Source organism: Nematostella vectensis, chromosome 14 (genome assembly GCF_932526225.1).
Source record: "Nematostella vectensis chromosome 14, jaNemVect1.1, whole genome shotgun sequence".
NCBI lineage: Eukaryota > Metazoa > Cnidaria > Anthozoa > Actiniaria > Edwardsiidae > Nematostella > Nematostella vectensis.
Window position 1 is genome coordinate 649,062 of NC_064047.1, and position 18,963 is coordinate 668,024.

The 18,963-nt window shown below is 40.6% G+C and overlaps 2 protein-coding genes across 2 annotated transcripts; one reads left to right on the top strand and one right to left on the bottom strand.

Moving 5' to 3' along the window:
* The first annotated feature begins 165 nt into the window (after nt 1–165).
* LOC116618527 lies at nt 166–10,853 on the top strand. Its single transcript, XM_032382332.2, has 7 exons — nt 166–680; nt 3,403–3,611; nt 3,842–3,941; nt 4,712–4,864; nt 5,193–5,424; nt 7,079–7,191; nt 8,168–10,853. The coding sequence occupies exons 1-7, from the start codon at nt 566–568 to the stop codon at nt 8,365–8,367; spliced, it is 1,122 nt and encodes a 373-aa protein (XP_032238223.1). The 5' UTR covers nt 166–565; the 3' UTR covers nt 8,368–10,853.
* A 3,115-nt stretch (nt 10,854–13,968) lies between these two features.
* Nucleotides 13,969–18,922, bottom strand: LOC5512863 (charged multivesicular body protein 1b). Its single transcript, XM_001633090.3, has 10 exons — nt 18,741–18,922; nt 18,231–18,250; nt 17,748–17,825; nt 17,602–17,670; nt 17,279–17,356; nt 16,195–16,263; nt 15,830–15,937; nt 15,300–15,343; nt 14,747–14,822; nt 13,969–14,639 (listed from the first exon to the last, which is right to left on the bottom strand). Exons 1-10 carry the CDS (start codon nt 18,757–18,759, stop codon nt 14,598–14,600), a joined length of 603 nt encoding a protein of 200 aa, XP_001633140.1. The 5' UTR covers nt 18,760–18,922; the 3' UTR covers nt 13,969–14,597.
* Nucleotides 18,923–18,963: the final 41 nt, after the last annotated feature.

The window sequence follows — 18,963 nt, forward strand, 5'->3', positions numbered from 1 at the left end:
ATAGAAAAAAAAAACGCGATTTCTAATAGCCGCCACCGCGATGTGTAATAGCCGACATCTTGGGTTTTGAGCTAAATTTTTTTTTTTATTTTGTTTAAAATCCAAGATGGCGGCTGTAATAACACTGGGTAAATGCTGCTATCGCAGAAGTTTAAAGCGCGGTAATTCCTGCCGAGGGAACAGCTGTCAGGCTATAGACGGTGATGAAATCATCCCTGGGGGGTTTTATTGTTCAGCAGATAATCAACACATAAAAAATAAGCTGTTAGATCATAATTGGGATTTTGTTGTAGCCTGCGTAGCATTAGCGTTTCTGTGGAGTTTCGAGCAAACTATTCCTGCTGAAACTCCATGCACAGAAACGCTTGCTACGCAGGCTTATTTTGTTGGGGTCGCTGGGGTTGGGGTTCCTTGGGGGTATTTCTGTTATTTCTACGTTTCCTTCTACGTGGCAACTATGGGTGGTGATAAGTGGGCACTTTGTTTTAACGCAGTTTATACCTTGTTAATAATAAATGGCTTAAACGTTTGTTAAGTAAGAGAACTTGACTAAGAACTTGGTAAGATGCTGCTTCGCGATTTACTGCCTCTTATTTTCGTGTTGGTTCTTTCACGATTTAACAGAGCTGAGGTATTATACAGTGATTGCAGGAGAGAAGGAATCTTTGTACGAAAAAAAGGTAAGTGTGTTTTAAGTTAATTTATCAATTCACCGTACAACTTTGTGGAGTCGAACTAGTTTTGCTGGGAATATTTTTGGGGGCGCTGGAGCGGATTCTTGGGAAAAAATCGCACCGATCGGTTTTACGGGCAATTATTCATGTGCTAAAATGCCTGACCACTGCTGGGCTGGGAAAAAATTAACGGAATGGGAAAATGGAACAGATAATTCTATCCCAGCAACTTTCAAAATCGATATTTTCGCCATCAGAACATATCCCAACGACGAAATATGCCATTTTAACCTGTCAGAAGAAGAGGGGCTCGTTGTATGCGCTTGTTTAAAGCGATTATACTAAAATTTTGGTCTGATTCTTATGTGAGAGTTGACATTGGCCTATGCTATTTCTTTGAAGTTGACAAACAGCAGGGAATTCACATTTACAATGAGCTTTTGCAATGTATTGAAAATAGGTTCATTGGCCAAAATATTCGTTTAATTTTATATTATATAGATTCCGCAAATGTCTCTGGACTAGCTCTATTCATATATTTTACTAAAGCGTTTGACACATTGTACCTTTGACGTCACCAAGAAAGTGACTAAGTTTTGCACCCCCCTTGACACATACACGGCACCTGCCAAGTTTGGTTGTCATGGGTTACCAATATTTGTTACCATATTTGTTTTATATACCCCTTTTTTAGGTATTGGGCTCCGCTCACGCGGCGCTTCGCGATTTTAGTTCTGTTTATATTTGGCGATGTTCCAAGCTAAAATTATTCACTATATTCTCCCGACCAATGCATCCCTGACAAGGGATGGATTAAAGGATGTTGATGTGTGCCATGTATGCGAGGACAATCCGCAGACCTTATACCACCTTTTCGTGGAATGTCAAGCTTCGAAAAGCTTTCGTTGGTTTGGGCATAAACAATATCTTACTTTACCTGTAATGCCTAGTGCACACTAGCGACATATCGACATAACGACATGGGCGCGCGCACTCTTAACTTCGACATAACGACATAAGAGAAAAAAAACATGTTTTTTCTTTTATGTCATTATGTCCATGTCGTTATGTCGGGCTAAACATAGTGCGCGCGCCCATGTCGTTATGTTGTTATGTTGCTAGTGTGCACTAGGCATAACTGACGCTGAAATATTGTATGGACGGTTAGGTAGAAACAGCTGCTCAATTTTTGTCTATCCGTTGCCAAATACTATATATACCATGCAGCTATGGAAAGAGAAGCCTATATTTTTACAGAAACTACACTTGCATAAGTCTTCAACTATATATATATATATATATATATATATATACATAGTTGAAGTTCTCTTTATTGTTACTTTGTACATGTTAAAATTTGCTAGGCTTAGATACGTTAAGCCGGGAATTTTTTAGGATTTTTAGAGAAGAAACTTTTTTAGAGCATTTTTAGGGGGGGTGGGGGTTACTGCTAAAATCCCGAGAAAATTATACCTTTTTGTAAACAAATTGATCTCCAGTGCCATTCTCACAACTAATCAATCCCTGTTTGCAGTTTATCGTTATATATAATAATAAATAATAATAAAGTTTGTCACTTACACATAAATACGAGAATCATAAGCTTAATAAACTGTTCATGAAAAATATATACAACAAATTGTTTTAATTTTAACCATAAATCGTTTCTAAACGTTAACAGAGAACATCCGGATTTTTTTTAGCCTATATTTCGGGGTTAATGAAGAGTTTTAGAGAAATTTTCGGTATTTTTAGACATTTTTTGAGAATATCCGGATTTGGACCGTTTTTCGTGAGTAATGTATCTTGGCCTGCTGCATTCTCGTTCCCAGAGCTCCTCGGTCATGCTTACACAACAGTGGAAGAGCTCTAGGAACGAGAATGGGCCTACTGCAGAGCGGCAAAACAAAAGTTACGTCATTAACCAAAACCCGCTCAGCCAATAGACCAGGAGATGAGGCTAGTAAGCGTTCTTTATTCATGGGATCTCTGTCTTGTTGAAATGCCTTCTTCTTTTAAAATTAAAATTGAAAGGTCTTTGGTCTTTGGTATTATTTATTTTAGCCAGATATTTCTACGGTAAATCTTATAAGAACCCAAATAATTCAGTTGATTTAATCCCACGAATGGAACCCCGGATTAAGGTTTGAGTTACTAGCGTTTGCTTTTTCTGTGTGTTCTTTTTTAAGTCTGAGTTTTGAGAGTAAGTTGGGGTCTACAAAAGGATATTTCCATGCGCATATTACTAAACCAAATCACATCGCTTACTTTTAATACAAGAAATTTCCAAAATAATTTAAATCCCCCACTAGAACTCCTTAGGGAGCGAAGTTCCGCCCACGATAAAGCAATAAAATGCCCCGCTACCTTCAGAGAAGTGCTGAAATAAAAGGTTAAGGCTTCGCCCTTCATTTCATGATGTTAATTTTTTGTTAAATTAGGACCCCCATTAATGCACATATAGTTGCCGAACGGCGCCTATACTGTATAAAAATAAATATAAACAGATAAATAAATAGACGCATTAATTATATCTCTATTTATTTACTTATTAATGTATTTATTTATTTGGTTATTTATTCATTCATTGTGTTTTACTGATTACTTGTTTATTTGTTGTTGTTGTTTTTTTGCTTTTTTATTCTGATTCATCTTTTATTGGTTATTTGTTTGTTTGTTTCCTCAACCTTGTAGTCAATATCTTATGATCACGTGATTTGCGTTCTAGATCATGCTCTGATTGGCTTCGTCCTAGAAACGCGTAGTGTGACGTCATCACTAGACTGCGCAGATCTATGTCTCGCGCGTGCGCAGTGCGTGTCATACAACCACGGGACTCCAGGGGGTATCCCTAAGTGTGAGCTGAATAGCGAATCCGCAATAAGCAAACCCGCAGACCTCAGGCTAAGCCCAGCAATGAACCACTATGGCACAGAGGTCAGTATGGGCGTAACGTACATACCCTCGGATGCTAGACAGACAGATAGTCAATAGCCATCAGACTGACCGACCGACGAACTGGCAGGTACTTGTAACAGTATGGGCGTAACGTACATACCCTCGGATGCTAGACAGACAGATAGTCAATAGCCATCAGACTGACCGACCGACGAACTGGCAGGTACTTGTAACAGTATCCCTATCAACCAGGTTCACTGTATTTTCAGCAAATTTGTCTGAATGGGGGAATTGTGGATCACGCGTGCGTTGAGAATGAGTTGCGCTGCATTTGCTTGCCGGAGTGGACTGGGAGCGACTGCGGTCTGGGTAGGTGCACAAATAAAGTTAAATTTACATAATTAGTTAATTTAGTCCTTGGCTTCCTGTGTTAAAATTTGGCATAGCTTTTCGACGATCAGCAAATACTGCAGTCAAGTTTATAGATGGTTTCTATAGACCTTGCAAGTCTATGCCATTAGAAAAAAATTAAAAAAAATTGCCACTTTCGAAACAAGCTGTCTTGTAATGCATTGAACGAGGTGCAAAAATTTTTTTAAAAAAATTGCCACTTTCGAAACAAGCTGTCTTGTAATGCATTGAACGAGGTGTACCGCAGGTATTCCAAACTCACAGTTTGTGATCACACTACGTTACGACTTAAGTTGTAGTAAACATATGCTGTTAAAATGAGCCGTTCATTCTACTAAGAATTAAAATCTTGAAAATCTCAATAATATTCGTACTTCATTGTTGTATCCTTAATGTAGTCTGGTTGAGATTCTAAGCTATTTGGGCGTGTAGTTTTCGACCTAACCTTGAGTAATGCGCCATACATAAAAAGAAGGAATGTAGCACTAATTAATTCGCTTCTAGCTCGCTCGGAATTCAATATTTTGCAGAAATTATTTCGCAACATTCTAGATTACATCAAGACAAACCTAACTTCGATATTTAAATTCCAATTCTATCAGCTCTCGTCGTATCACTATGCTCGTTGGCGGTTAAAAAACCGTTAAAAAACGCTACAAACTGATCCCTTACCCTTCCCGCTATAGGCCAAACGGCTGTTATTCTAACACCTTCTGCTTGCGTCACAGCCAGGCTAGGCTACATAGAGTCACGCCCAGGATCATCGTGTAGTCACATCAAGTCCGAGGGTGACTCGCGAGGAGACACGAGCTACTGGATCCAGCCTCCCGGCGCAAGTTCACCATTCTCCGTGTTCTGCCATATGTCTCTCGTAGGGACAGGTAACGGCAAGGGCGGGGCGGGGGAATGGGGGCACAAGATTCAGGCCAAACCCCCCCCCCCCTCTCTTAGAACAAAAGGGATGGGGGTGCCCCTGCCAGTCACAAGCGCTTCCTGTGCTGCTAAAGCTTGTGACGTCATATGGTGCAGACCCCATCCTTCCTCACGGCTCATCTACGAGCACAAATCCGAGGGGCTCGGCTAAATATAACGATAATAATAACAATCAATAGTGATGATGATTAATATTATGATGATGACGATCATGATGACGATGATGATCATAATCATCGTGATGAATAATTACTTACACTTGCTCTACTTATCTAGGATGGATGAAGGTTCCGAAGGCCTGGTTGCACAGTACCGTGAAAGGCGGCGTTCAAATAACAACAAGTGAGAGTAATGGCGGGCTGTCGATCGCGGGCTCTGTCACGTCGTATGGCTGCGGGAACCCTGGCTCGGGCGCGGTGGCCTTTATCAAGGACTACTGGACCAAGATTCGCTACACTCAAGAGTTCTATGGAATTGTGTCTTGCTGGAGAATCTTTGCTGACAATCAGTAAGTGTTCAGTCAGCATAACGTTATAGCCACACGCTCCTCCACCCCGACCCCACCACCACATCCACCACCTACTGCCACTCCTTCCTCAACCCCACCACCACATCTACCACCTACTGAACCCCCTCCTCGACCCCACCACCACATCCACCACCTACTGCCACTCCATCCTCAACCCCACCACCACATCCACCACCTACTGCCACTCCCTCCTACACCCCACCACCACATCCACCACCTACTGCCACTCCATCCTCAACCCCACCACCACATCCACCACCTACTGCTACTCCATCCTCGACCCCACCACCACATCCACCACCTACTGCCACTCCATCCTCGACCCTACCACCACATCCACCACCTACTGCCACTCCATCCTCGACCCCACCACCACATCTACCACCTACTGCCACTCCATCCTCAACCCCACCACCACATCCACCACCTACTGCAACTCCATCCTCCTCCACCCCACCACCACATCCACCACCTACTGCCACTCCATCCTCAACCCCACCACCATATCCACCACCTACTGCCACTCCATCCTCAACCCCACCACCACATCCACCACCTACTGCCACTACATCCTCAACCCCACCACCACATCCACCACCTAGTGCAACTCTCTCCTCAACCCCACCACCACATCCACCACCTACTGCAACTCCATCCTCGACCCCACCACTACATCAACCACCTACTGCCACTCCATCCTCGACCCTACCACCACATCCACCACCTACTGCCACTCCATCCTCGACCCCACCACCACATCCACCACCTACTGCAACTCCATCCTACACCCCACCACCACATCCACCACCTACTGCAACTCCATTCTCAACCCCACCACCACATCCACCACCTACTGCCACTCCATCCTCAACCCCACCACCATATCCACCACCTACTGCCACTCCATCCTCAACCCCACCACCACATTCACCACCTACTGCCACTCCATCCTCAACCCCACCACCACATCCACCACCTACTGCAACTTCCTCCTCAACCCCACCACCACATCCACCACCTACTGCCACTCCATCCTCTACCCCACCACCACATCCACCACCTACTGCCACTCCATCCTCCACCCCACCACCACATCCACCACCTACTGCCACTCCATCCTCGACCTCTCCACCACATCCACCACCTACTGCCACTCCATCCTCCACCCCACCACCACATCCACAAGCTACTGCAACTCCTGTGCCATCCCAGACATATAAAAGGGTGCACCACGGCTCCAGGAACAGTGAGACATTGCGTTCAGCACCCAAGAGAGGGGGCAAGTAAAATCAATAGATCAATTCTTTTTTGTTAATCCAAGAGGGGCAACTCATAAAAAAGGCAGGCGTCTGTCACCTGGAGATGTCATAACGTACTTAGAATGTGTAACAAACTTTCTGTAATTATACAAATCAGAGCCGTAGCAGGCCACATAAGATTGGGGTTGGGGGGGGGGGCACAATACAGAAACATTAAGAAAATATTTTGGGGGGGCACAGCCACGCCCATTATGATTTTCGAAGATATTAGGGGGCACATGTCCCCAGTGCCCCACCCCCTGCTACGGCCCTGCTAATCTTTTAACGAAGTCATGCCAAACGTGTTGGTTGAAACGCTATTTTCTATGCACTAGTTACAATTCAAACCACGGAGGCGTCGCGGGAATTACTAACGTTGGTGTATTCCCATACAATGCTACGGAAGGAGATACCATTGCCAATCAGTTGTACATGGCTGGGTCTCATGGTAAGCTTTGCGCTTGATGTAATTTTATAGTCACGGAGCCATGCAAGACACACGCTAGCCGACACGCCATGTTTTATACACACGCATTATACTAACTATACACGCTAGGAACCACGTTATGTTTTATACACACATTCTATTATAAACGGCTTATAAACGAACAAAGCTTGTGATTGAATATAATTTGTCCAATGATCTTGTAAGAACATGTTTGACGGGCTTTCAAATATCCCGGTTTCCATTTTATTTTTTTTGCAAGTCCGTCTTTGCTCTGTATTTATTATATTTTTCAATGCAATAATGGATAAATTCGCTGGCGTGATTCAGGAAAACGATTTCTCAGTCTGCTCCGCAAATATCGTTTACTTTTTCAACTTTTCTATTGTTGCAGGGGTAGTGATTAAGAAAGTATGGTTGTGTTTGGAAAGCTAAAAGAAAGAACGAGAACACTTGCGTTCATTCATTGTTCAATGAAATAAAGTGGCTTTCATTTTAAAGGGTCTCTCCTTTAAGAGAAACGAAAGCATTTTCCGCCCGAAAAAGCTAAACTCACGCATTTTTTTTTTTTACTTACCGCACTATCGCTTATTTTACCGCACTATTCTGATAAAAAAAAATGCCGCACTATTTTCCGATTTTGACCGCATTTTACCAGATGCCCTGAATAAAAGACAATGTATGAGATACACTGAATCAAGCTAGGAGACACGGTAGAGGAAACGCTAGAAGACACGTTAGGATACGTGCTAGATGATACGTTAGAAAACGTGATAGGAGACACTGTTGAAGATACGCTATGAGACACGCTAGGCATGGGACATGATAGGGCCCGAGCAGGCAAGAACATGAACAAAGAAGCGTGATCGTTTGGGGTTTTTTGGGCTACAATTCGGAGACCCTTATTTGATGAATAACATTTTTAGAGTATGTAACAGTTTTTTTTTTTTGGTCAATGACCTCTGTGTCTATTTAACAGGACACATCTTCAAAGGAGATAATACAGTATGCACTAATAACGCCGGCAACATGTGGAGAGATAGCGTATCTGGGGGGACTCGTCGAGCTACTATCACCTTGAGGCGTGACCCGACCGTACCCCTGGCTGGTATACTCGCAGCCGGGACATCCTGCGGAACGCCATCCTACCTTATTAGGGATATCTATGTCTATTTTTAGTTTACATTATTAGGGATAACTATGTCTATTTCTAGTTTACCTAATTAGGGAGATCTTTGTCTATTTTTAGTTTACTTTTTTAGGTTTTATCTACCTCTAGGGCCCCTTACCTTGTAGTTAGAGAAGGGTAACCCTACCTCTAGGGCCCCTTACCTTGTAGTTAGAGAAGGGTAACCCTACCCATAGGGCCTCCTTACCTTGTAGATAAAGAAGGGTAACCATACCCCTAGTGCCTTGTTACCTTGTAGATAGAGAAGGGTAAACCCACCCCTAGGGCCTTCTTACTTTGTAGATAAAGAAGAGTAATCCTACCACTAGGGCCTTCTTACTTTGTAGATAGAGAAGGTAACTCCACCTCTAGGGCCTCCTTACCTGGTAGATAAAGAAGGGTAACCCTACCCCTAGGGCCTTCTTACCTTGTAGAAAAAGAAGGGTAACCCTACCCATAGGGCCTCCTTACCTTGTAGATAGAGAAGGGTAACCCTACCCCTAGGGCCTCCTTACCTTGTAGATAAAGAAGGGTAGCCCTACCCATAGGGCCTCCTTACCTTGTAGATAAAGAAGGGTAACCCTACCCGTAGTGCCTTGTTACCTTGTAGATAGAGAAGGGTAAACCCACCCCTAGGGCCTTCTTACTTTGTAGATAAAGAAGAGTAATCCTACCACTAGGGCCTTCTTACTTTGTAGATAAAGAAGGGTAACCCTACCCCTAGGGCCTCCTTACCTTGTAGAAAAAGAAGGGTAACCCTACCCATAGGGCCTCCTTACCTTGTAGATAGAGAAGGGTAACCCTACCCCTAGGGCCTCCTTACCTTGTAGATAAAGAAGGGTAACCCTACCCATAGGGCCTCCTTACCTTGTAGATAGAGAAGGGTAACCCTACCCCTAGGGCCTCCTTACCTTGTAGATAAAGAAGGGTAACCCTACCCATAGGGCCTCCTTACCTTGTAGATAAAGAAGGGTAACCCTACCCCAAGGCCCCCCTTACCTTGTAGATAAAGAAGGGTAACCCTGCCCCTAGAGCCTCATTACCTTGTAGACAAAGAAGGGTAACCCTACCCCAAGGGCCCCTTCCTTGTAGTTAGAGAAGGGTAACCCTACCCATAGGGCCCCCCTTACCTTGTAGTTAGAGAAGGGTAACCCTACCCCAAGGGCCTCCTTACCTTGTCGTTAGAGAAGGGTAACCCTACCCATAGGGCCTCCTTACCTTGTACTTAGAGAAGGGTAACTCTACCCATAGGGCCTCCTTACCTTGTAGATAGAGAAGGGTAACCCTACCCCTAGGGCCCCCTTACCTTGTAGTTAGAGAAGGGTAACCCTTCCCATAGGGACGTCTTACCTTGTGGATAGAGAAGGGTAACCCCAGAGGCGTAGCCAGAATTGTTAACAGGAGGGGGCTAAAAAGGCTGTATTATAGATTGTTTCTCCTCATACATTTACTGAATTTTTGGCTGCTAAAGTGGGGGCTAGGGCCCCCTGGGCCACCTCTCTGGCTACGCCCCTGAACCCTACCACGAGGGCCTCCTTACCTTGTAGATAGAGATAGATTGTAGATAGAGAAGGGTAACCTTATTCTTACCTCTACAAAGCAAACAGAGCCATGAAATGCTGTAGAGGAGGAGGGGCAAGGTACAACTAGGGTTGCTCTACATACCTGGCAATGCCCGTGAGTCAGAGATGAAAAGGTGCCAAATAAAATAATTAAATTGAAATGTGAATATCCATGAAATACAATAAGAGAAAGCGCTGAGCAAATAAAGCTTGAATCACTTTGAAATGAATGGTTGATAGGACTATTAGTTTTTTGCTCAGCAATCTATTTCTTCGGCTGCAAAAGTATTACCGGAACAGAAACACAATTCATGTGACCCATAGTAGTCATGGGCAAATAAATGTTATAAATCAAATTGGCCTGGGATTTTTTCCTGTTTCCTGTTTATCAAGCCAACGAAGGGCAGTTTTCCTTTCTGACAGGGATGGGAAGGAAGAAATATAGTTTGAAAAAAAATCATTATGCTCACACAATACTCAGGCTTATAGCAGTAAAATAATGTTAGGCAATTAGTTATGGCAACTACTGTAGTTTGTTTGTTCAACTTTGACTTCTCTGTATTACTTAAAGGTGTTCGGACAAGGGCTCTTAAATGTCAGCAACAATGTCTTAAAACTACATATAACAAATTAGCAGAGCAAAGGTTTTTTAGATTATTATTATTAGATTAAGATTAACATAAAAACTGATTTGCTTTCATCTGTGATTGAAGCCTACTGCACTGAATTATTATTGTCATGACAACTGCTTCAGCTAGGCTTATAGCAGGGGGAGAGGGAAGGCTTTCCTGAAGGGTCAACCCGAAGGAAAGATAAATTGACTAGCACTGGTGACTAAATTGATTGCACCATGGTATTGATTTCAGCGTATGAGATGACTCTAGAGGAGGGGCTGAAGGTGGAAAAGAGGATGTTCCATACCACATTTGCTCTTGTAAGTACAGTCAACGCCCTGTTGAAGTGAGCCCAGTTGCTCAAAATTCTTCTACAGGCCTAAAGCTGCTGTTTGGTGTTGAAATCATGAAGTTGATAAATTAATAAGCACCCCAAAAAGTAGTTGGTCTTCTATTATTTTTAATCACCTTTTTCCTTCTTAAAAGACAAGACAGAGGAAGAGTTGAAGGATGCGCACTACTGTTAACACTTGGACAAAGTTCCAAGAAAGTTGGCCAATTATTATGTGAGAAACAATCTTTAATAACTGAGAGGATTCTATATATATGCTTATGTGAACTGGAACTTTTCTTTGCTGTGTTGATAAGTTATTCAAGTTGATGTCAACAAGAGAGTACACTTCTCGCATACTTATTTTCCCAAGTTTGGGGGGGGGGGGGGGGGGGGTGCTCAGTGTACACTAGGATCTTGAGGGCACGAGCCACAGTGGCTAATTTTAAGCCAAAGGAATTAGCCACAAACGATAAGCTATAGCGAACAATGTAATCAAAATACTTCATTGCTCTCTTTAATTTCAAGACATTTAAGAACTTTAATATCGAAAAATTCAATACCCTTTCTGTTTTGTCCCCTTTGTTTTTTTTTAATGACGACCAAGACCAAGATGATTAAGAACTTATGATTCCTAACTTTCGTGTCACAGCTTCGATGTATGTAAATGTGTTAGAAAATAATATCAAGCACTATATATAATTTCTAAAGTTTTGTTTTGTTGTAATATTTAATCAAATTCTCGGAGAAATGCATATTGGCATTTTTTTTCGAAATTAAAAATGATTTTGCATGCAAATCGCAAAATCTTGTGAAATATGTCGATCTTTTTTTTGCGAAATTAAGTGCCCTCGAAATATAGTAACAATATGGTAACCAATAGCAACTGGAGATTGTCAAGAATTATCCTCTTCAAGAAAACATTATGCAAGAGAGAAACTAGAGAGTTCATTCTTCTGCCTGTTTTTCTGATTTGCGATTTTCATCAGTATGTTATCTTGACGTATTACAAAAAATATTTCGAGATGAAAGATCGTGATTCAAAATTTACAAGTATAGGAAATGGGCATTCGCCACCGTGGCGAGCGTAGTTAGCAATAGATGTCGCATTTTGCAAAGTGGCGATTGCTAGCGCACACACAGGGGTGCCCAGTTACAGGCACATTATCATATGAAAATGAGAGTATTAACACAGTCATAGGAACAATATCATATGAAATAAGGGGAGTATTAACACAGTCATAGGAACAATATCATATGAAATAAGGAGAGTATTAACACAGTCATAGGAACAATATCATATGAAATAAGGAGAGTATTAACACAGTCATAGGCACAATATCATATGAAATAAGGAGAGTATTAACACAGTCATAGGCACAATATCATATGAAATAAGGAGAGTATTAACACAGTCATAGGCACAATATCATATGAAATAAGGAGAGTATTAACACAGTCATAGGAACAATATCATATGAAATAAGGAGAGTATTAACACAGTCATAGGAACAATATCATATGAAATAAGGAGAGTATTAACACAGTCATAGGCACAATATCATATGAAATAAGGAGAGTATTAACACAGTCATAGGAACAATATCATATGAAATAGGGAGAGTATTAACACAGTCATAGGAACAATATCATATGAAATAAGGAGAGTATTAACACAGTCATAGGCACAATATCATATGAAATAAGGAGAGTATTTACACAGTCATAGGCACAATATCATATGAAATAAGGAGAGTATTAACACAGTCATAGGAACAATATCATATGAAATAAGGAGAGTATTAACACAGACATAGGAACAATATCATATGAAATAAGGAGAGTATTAACACAGTCATAGGAACAATATCATATGAAATAAGGAGAGTATTAACACAGTCATAGGAACAATATCATATGAAATAAGGAGAGTATTAACACAGTCATAGGAACAATATCATATGAAATAAGGAGAGTATTAACACAGTCATAGGAACAATATCATATGAAATAAGGAGAGTATTAACACAGTCATAGGAACAATATCATATGAAATAAGGAGAGTATTAACACAGTCATAGGAACAATATCATATGAAATAAGGAGAGTATTAACACAGTCATAGGAACAATATCATATGAAATAAGGAGAGTATTAACACAGTCATAGGAACAATATCATATGAAATAAGGAGAGTATTAACACAGACATAGGAACAATATCATATGAAATAAGGAGAGTATTAACACAGTCATAGGAACAATATCATATGAAATAAGGAGAGTATTAACACAGTCATAGGAACAATATCATATGAAATAAGGAGGGTATTAACACAGTCATAGGAACAATATCATATGAAATAGGGAGAGTATTAACACAGTCATAGGCACAATATCATATGAAATAAGGAGAGTATTAACACAGTCATAGGCACAATATCATATGAAATAAGGAGAGTATTAACACAGTCATAGGCACAATATCATATGAAATAAGGAGAGTATTAACACAGTCATAGGAACAATATCATATGAAATAGGGAGAGTATTAACACAGTCATAGGAACAATATCATATGAAATAAGGAGAGTATTAACACAGTCATAGGCACAATATCATATGAAATAAGGAGAGTATTTACACAGTCATAGGCACAATATCATATGAAATAAGGAGAGTATTAACACAGTCATAGGAACAATATCATATGAAATAAGGAGAGTATTAACACAGACATAGGAACAATATCATATGAAATAAGGAGAGTATTAACACAGTCATAGGAACAATATCATATGAAATAAGGAGAGTATTAACACAGTCATAGGAACAATATCATATGAAATAAGGAGAGTATTAACACAGTCATAGGAACAATATCATATGAAATAAGGAGAGTATTAACACAGTCATAGGAACAATATCATATGAAATAAGGAGAGTATTAACACAGTCATAGGAACAATATCATATGAAATAAGGAGAGTATTAACACAGTCATAGGCACAATATCATATGAAATAAGGAGAGTATTAAATAATTTGCAGTGCACAGGGCCACAAAAATTAACACTTATTTGTAATAAAATGAATGAAAATCACAATTTGGTAAATACAATCTACTCTACTAAAAAGAACATTCTCCTAAACAAATAATTGGAGTGTTCTGTTGTATGTAGTTAGTGTACACTTTTCAGAAAGTAAATAAACTAAAGCTTGTTAATTTTGATGCCTGGGCCAAGAAACTGTATTTTATCACTTTCCTCTGAGCATTCATCTGAGGATTCCTTGAGAAGGGGGGTGGGGAGAGGGAACACCCTCATCTAAAACATACACGAAATAGAGCCCACAATTAGAAAGCCACATACCATTCCCCCCCCCCCCCATGGATTGACCATGGCACTCTAATAAATCTGTCTGTCTGTCTGTCTGTCTGTCTGTCTGTCTGTCTCTGAGTAGAATGCGAAATGCCGGGGGGGGGGGATCTTCCCATGTCGACTTGATAGGGATGCTCATCGCATTTTTAGGGGTCAAAATCGGGCCTCAGGTATTTTTAGGGGGTACCCGAGAAAAAAATAGGCTTTTTGGTGGTGCAGGTATTTTTAGGGGAATTTTTCAAATTTTCCTACTAGCATCCCTATCACTTTCACCTTGAAGACCCAACCCCCCCCCCACCCTAGGGGCGAAATTGCATTTCCACAGGTGTGAGGATTCTATGTTGCATGATTCTTCATCAAGCTTGTCTGAGTTTTGCTAAACGTGAAGATAATTCATCCTGAAAGTGAAAACAAATCATAGTTTAGAGAATGATCTCATGATCTCTCTGGTCAAAATGAAAATAAAAAGAGCATTGGTAGTTCCCCCCTCCCTCCCTGGGTGTACCTGTTCTGCGGAGGCGGCAGATGCTGATCCTATTCCTTGCTGTTGGCTGCCGGGTAGTTCCAAGTTAAGCTCAAGTCTGTAACATAAAAAGTATCATCACATTGTCAGCTCTCACTTCCTGGGAACATATACCTATCTACACTTGGCATATACAGTAGAATAGCTTTATGGTTGACAACTATTTGTTCATAATTGTAAAAGGCACTAAAACCCATGCATCATCATTATTGGGGCCACCTAAGCACTCATCTACTAAGGGCATTTGACAATCATTGGGAACATCTTAAACACTCATCAACTTAGGTCATTGTGACAGACATTAGGACAATCTAGGCACTCATTGACTTAGGACATTGCAACAGTCCTTGGGACCATCTAAGCATTCATTGGCTAAGGACATTGCAACAGTCCTTGGGACCATCTAAGCATTCATTGGCTAAGGACATTGCAACAGTCCTTGGGACCATCTAAGCATTCATTGGCTAAGGACATTGCAAGAATTCTTGGCGATCTGAGCACTTATTGAAGAGATTACAGGTGATAATATACATACCCAGCTTCGTCTGCAACTTGCTGCATTAGACTATCAACTTGACCCTAGGAGACACAAGGAACACAGTCAAGTGATGTTATGCCATCAATACACGGGGTGTCTGCTCAATCTTTAAAAGCACACTGCACTTCAGGTATTGGTCACATGTACAGGGAACCCCTAACAAAGAGGCTATGTGGGACTCAACATGGCAAATATTAATTTACTCATACCAGTGGGGTGTAAGTGTGTATACCATGGTAGTGTGAGCATGGCAGAATACCTGTGGTATTTTGTGTTGTGGTATACAATGGTAGTGTGAGTGTGGTGGAATACCCGTGGTATTTTGTGTTGTGGTATACCATGGTAGTGTGAGTGTGGTGGAATACCCGTGGTATTTTGTGTTGTGGTATACCATGGTAGTGTGAGTGTGGTGGAATACCTGTGGTATTTTGTGTTGTGGTATACCATGGTAGTGTGAGTGTGGTGGAATACCTGTGGTGAGGTGAGTTGTGTGGTATACCTGTGGTACGGTGAATGTGGTGGTATACCTGTGGTACAGTGAGTGTTGTTGTGCTGCTCATGGCATTGTCCATGGCGGCCGACTGGACGTCAAGGTCTTCAAATTGCTTCTCAAATTTATCCATCAATGCAGATACCTAAAACATTACCAGGAAAAAAAACAAACAAGGCTCATTTTTAAGCATTAGAAGTATGATATAATAGTTACTGCAGCAGAACAGGCAACAAATTCAGAGCTTTTAACTTAAGACCTTGAAAACTTTTAAGACCCAAATTTCAAAATGAACTTTCATAAAAATAACACTTTGTCGGCCTAACTAAACTCCATCATAACATAATCTTTGAGGCTAGAAATTTAAGACGTTTATCTGGAATTTAAGAAGTTGTAAAGTACCTTTTCCAGGTTCATTGATTTGAGTGCCGCGTCCATTGATTTAACAACACCACCCATGGAGGAAGTGACCTGTGAACAGAGATGTCGTAAGCTAACAAAACCACCCATGGAGAAAGGGCCCGGTCGCACTATTAAGATGTTCAGGACATCTCTGTTTAGATAAGCTCAAAAACTGACAGATGTCCGTGACATGTTACGAAGCCAAATGCGACCTACATTTTTATGCAACACGACAAATTCGCTGGTCGAGACAAAACTTCAAAGGAGCCGATGTCCTGCCCCAGGGCATCTACCTGATATCAGGGCAACTCTGTTTGTTTTTATTATTATTGTGCAAAGAACGTCACTCACACAAAAATGTAAATGGTCTCAAATAGAAACCTTCGCTTCGCCTTCAAAGCTAGAGGTGAATCCCTACCAAAATCCCTTATTTCCAACAATCTGGTGGCATGAGGAACGGTCAATTCTAAGCCAAACATGTACGTCTTCGCCTTCGGTGCATAATAAACAACTACATTTGCAATTAACTGAGAAACAGTAACAGCTATGCATCCGACTAACGCAGCACGATGTATAGGTACATCCAAACCAAAAGCAGCAGATTTTTTTCTATTCATGACTTAATATGTAGACGTGCAGCATGCAGAGACTATTTGCTCTTCGAATCTCCCGCGCGCAAAGGAAGCGCAGATGAATGACATACAATGTTATTGTTAGGGCTCGTGATCCACGGATGTTGCAACCAGTGTGACCTTAATTTAAGAATATCTGATATAGTGCGTAGATGTCATGGGACAAACTTGTCCACCTAAATGTCCCTGACATCTCCTGAACATCTTGCTAGTGCGACCGGGCACAAAGTAGCCTGTGAACAGAGATGTCGTAAGCTAACAAAACCACCCATGGAGAAAGTAGCCTGTGAACAGAGATGTCGTAAGCTTTATGCATTAAAGAAGGAATCCAAATGGAAGCCATCCCCAAAAGGTGAAATTTAAGAAATGCAAAAAAAATTGTTATACAATTTAAGGCATGTATCTGTACCAAATGAAATCAATCAGGTGCTATCATAGCCATGACAACTGACCTGTTTCATGGTGACAGCGGTTTGTACTCGCTGTGCAACTGCATCAATCCTGGAACTCATTCTCATAAAATTCAAGGACTGCAAACAATAAGACATGAGGTTCGACACAAGAAACTATTGGATGATATACAAGACAACAAACATATGAGACACATGGCATGAAATTCAAAGACTGCAAAAAAAAGATTGCATGAAATCAAATTGTCAGTTTTGTTCCTCAATTTATTTCAGTTCTTTGTCTTTTCAAAACGAATACTTTCAATAAATATATATTTATTAACTTAGCAATCCATCATTTGCTTTTCTTTTATTTACCACGCTACCTGGTTTTTCTGTCTGATGGCGTTTTCTCCATGGATCTTTGCCCCCTCCATATTCCCTTTTTGGATTGCCTGAAAGATACAGCAAAAAAAAACATGTATCATTGGAGCTCTACTTTTAGGTAATATTATAAGAGATGTTTTTCTACCTTTTTCAACTTGAGCTTCTCTGCCTTTTCCTCTTTTTCACATTTCTTGGCATTTCTTTCTAAATTCTTTGCAGCAAACTGTATGTAGAATAAGTCTGACATTAACACATGCAACTAAAAAGTGTAAATGGCTAAAATTAATTAATTGTGAATTAACTAATACTACGTACATGCACGAGCAGGGCAAACATCTATTGTAAAGTAAAGGATTGTTGATTTGTGGCGTATCAACCAAAAGAAGCAAGAACAATAGTTTGTATAACTTTCTAGACTACAGTGGGATATACAAAAAGACATAATATATATGCACGTTTGGATTGATCTAAAAAAAATCAAAAAGTTTAAATATTGTACATTCTGAAAAACTTAATGATCATATACAGTAATGGACATCGAGTCTGATTTCTGAATATTCTCAAGGGACTACAGGTAAAAATCATGGCACTGTGAGATGAAATGGACACATCAAGAGTCAGGCCTCACCTTGAGGTTAAAAAGGTGCTCTTGAGTTAACAAGGAGTCAAGGAATCATGCTATCAGTGAAATGAATATCTCAATACATCATGATTACGGAGAATATGAAAAAAAATTAGAGGGAGGGCTTATTGGAGAAGGTAGGAGGGGGGGGGGGGAGGATAATTAGAAATTACTTCCTCTTTTTGAGACGAAGCACTAAAACCCCTTTACTACTCACACAAGCCCTGGTGGAGGGGGTAGGGGATATACTTATACAGTTTATGAAGCAAACGGGGAATAGAATACCTTTTATGCATAATCATTGCAACAAAGCAAAATAAAATCAGTGAAAAGGAAGAGTTTCGATAAAAACCTGACCTATTTTAGTATCGTCAATGATAAATGATATATGCGTTTGTAACAATTAGCAAGAAACCGAACAATCTATACAAGGCACCCAAAATATTCGTTAGAAATAGAATTATTGTTAGTTCAACAGTCTAGAAAACGTCAAATTACTCAATGTAAAAAGGATACTCTCCATCTGACTTGACATATTAAGGATTTAGATGTCTTTTTCTATCTTATGCAGCTGTATTCCAGGATGGTGCGTAAGCTTCTTATTCGTAGTTTGACGATTTTTGAAGCTATTTGGAATCAGTTTATGTTTTTGTCAGAACTAAAAACAGAATCGATGATGTCATTGAGCCCGCGATTTACAAAGGCCTCCAACGCAATCCCAGGACCCCTGCGGCAAACT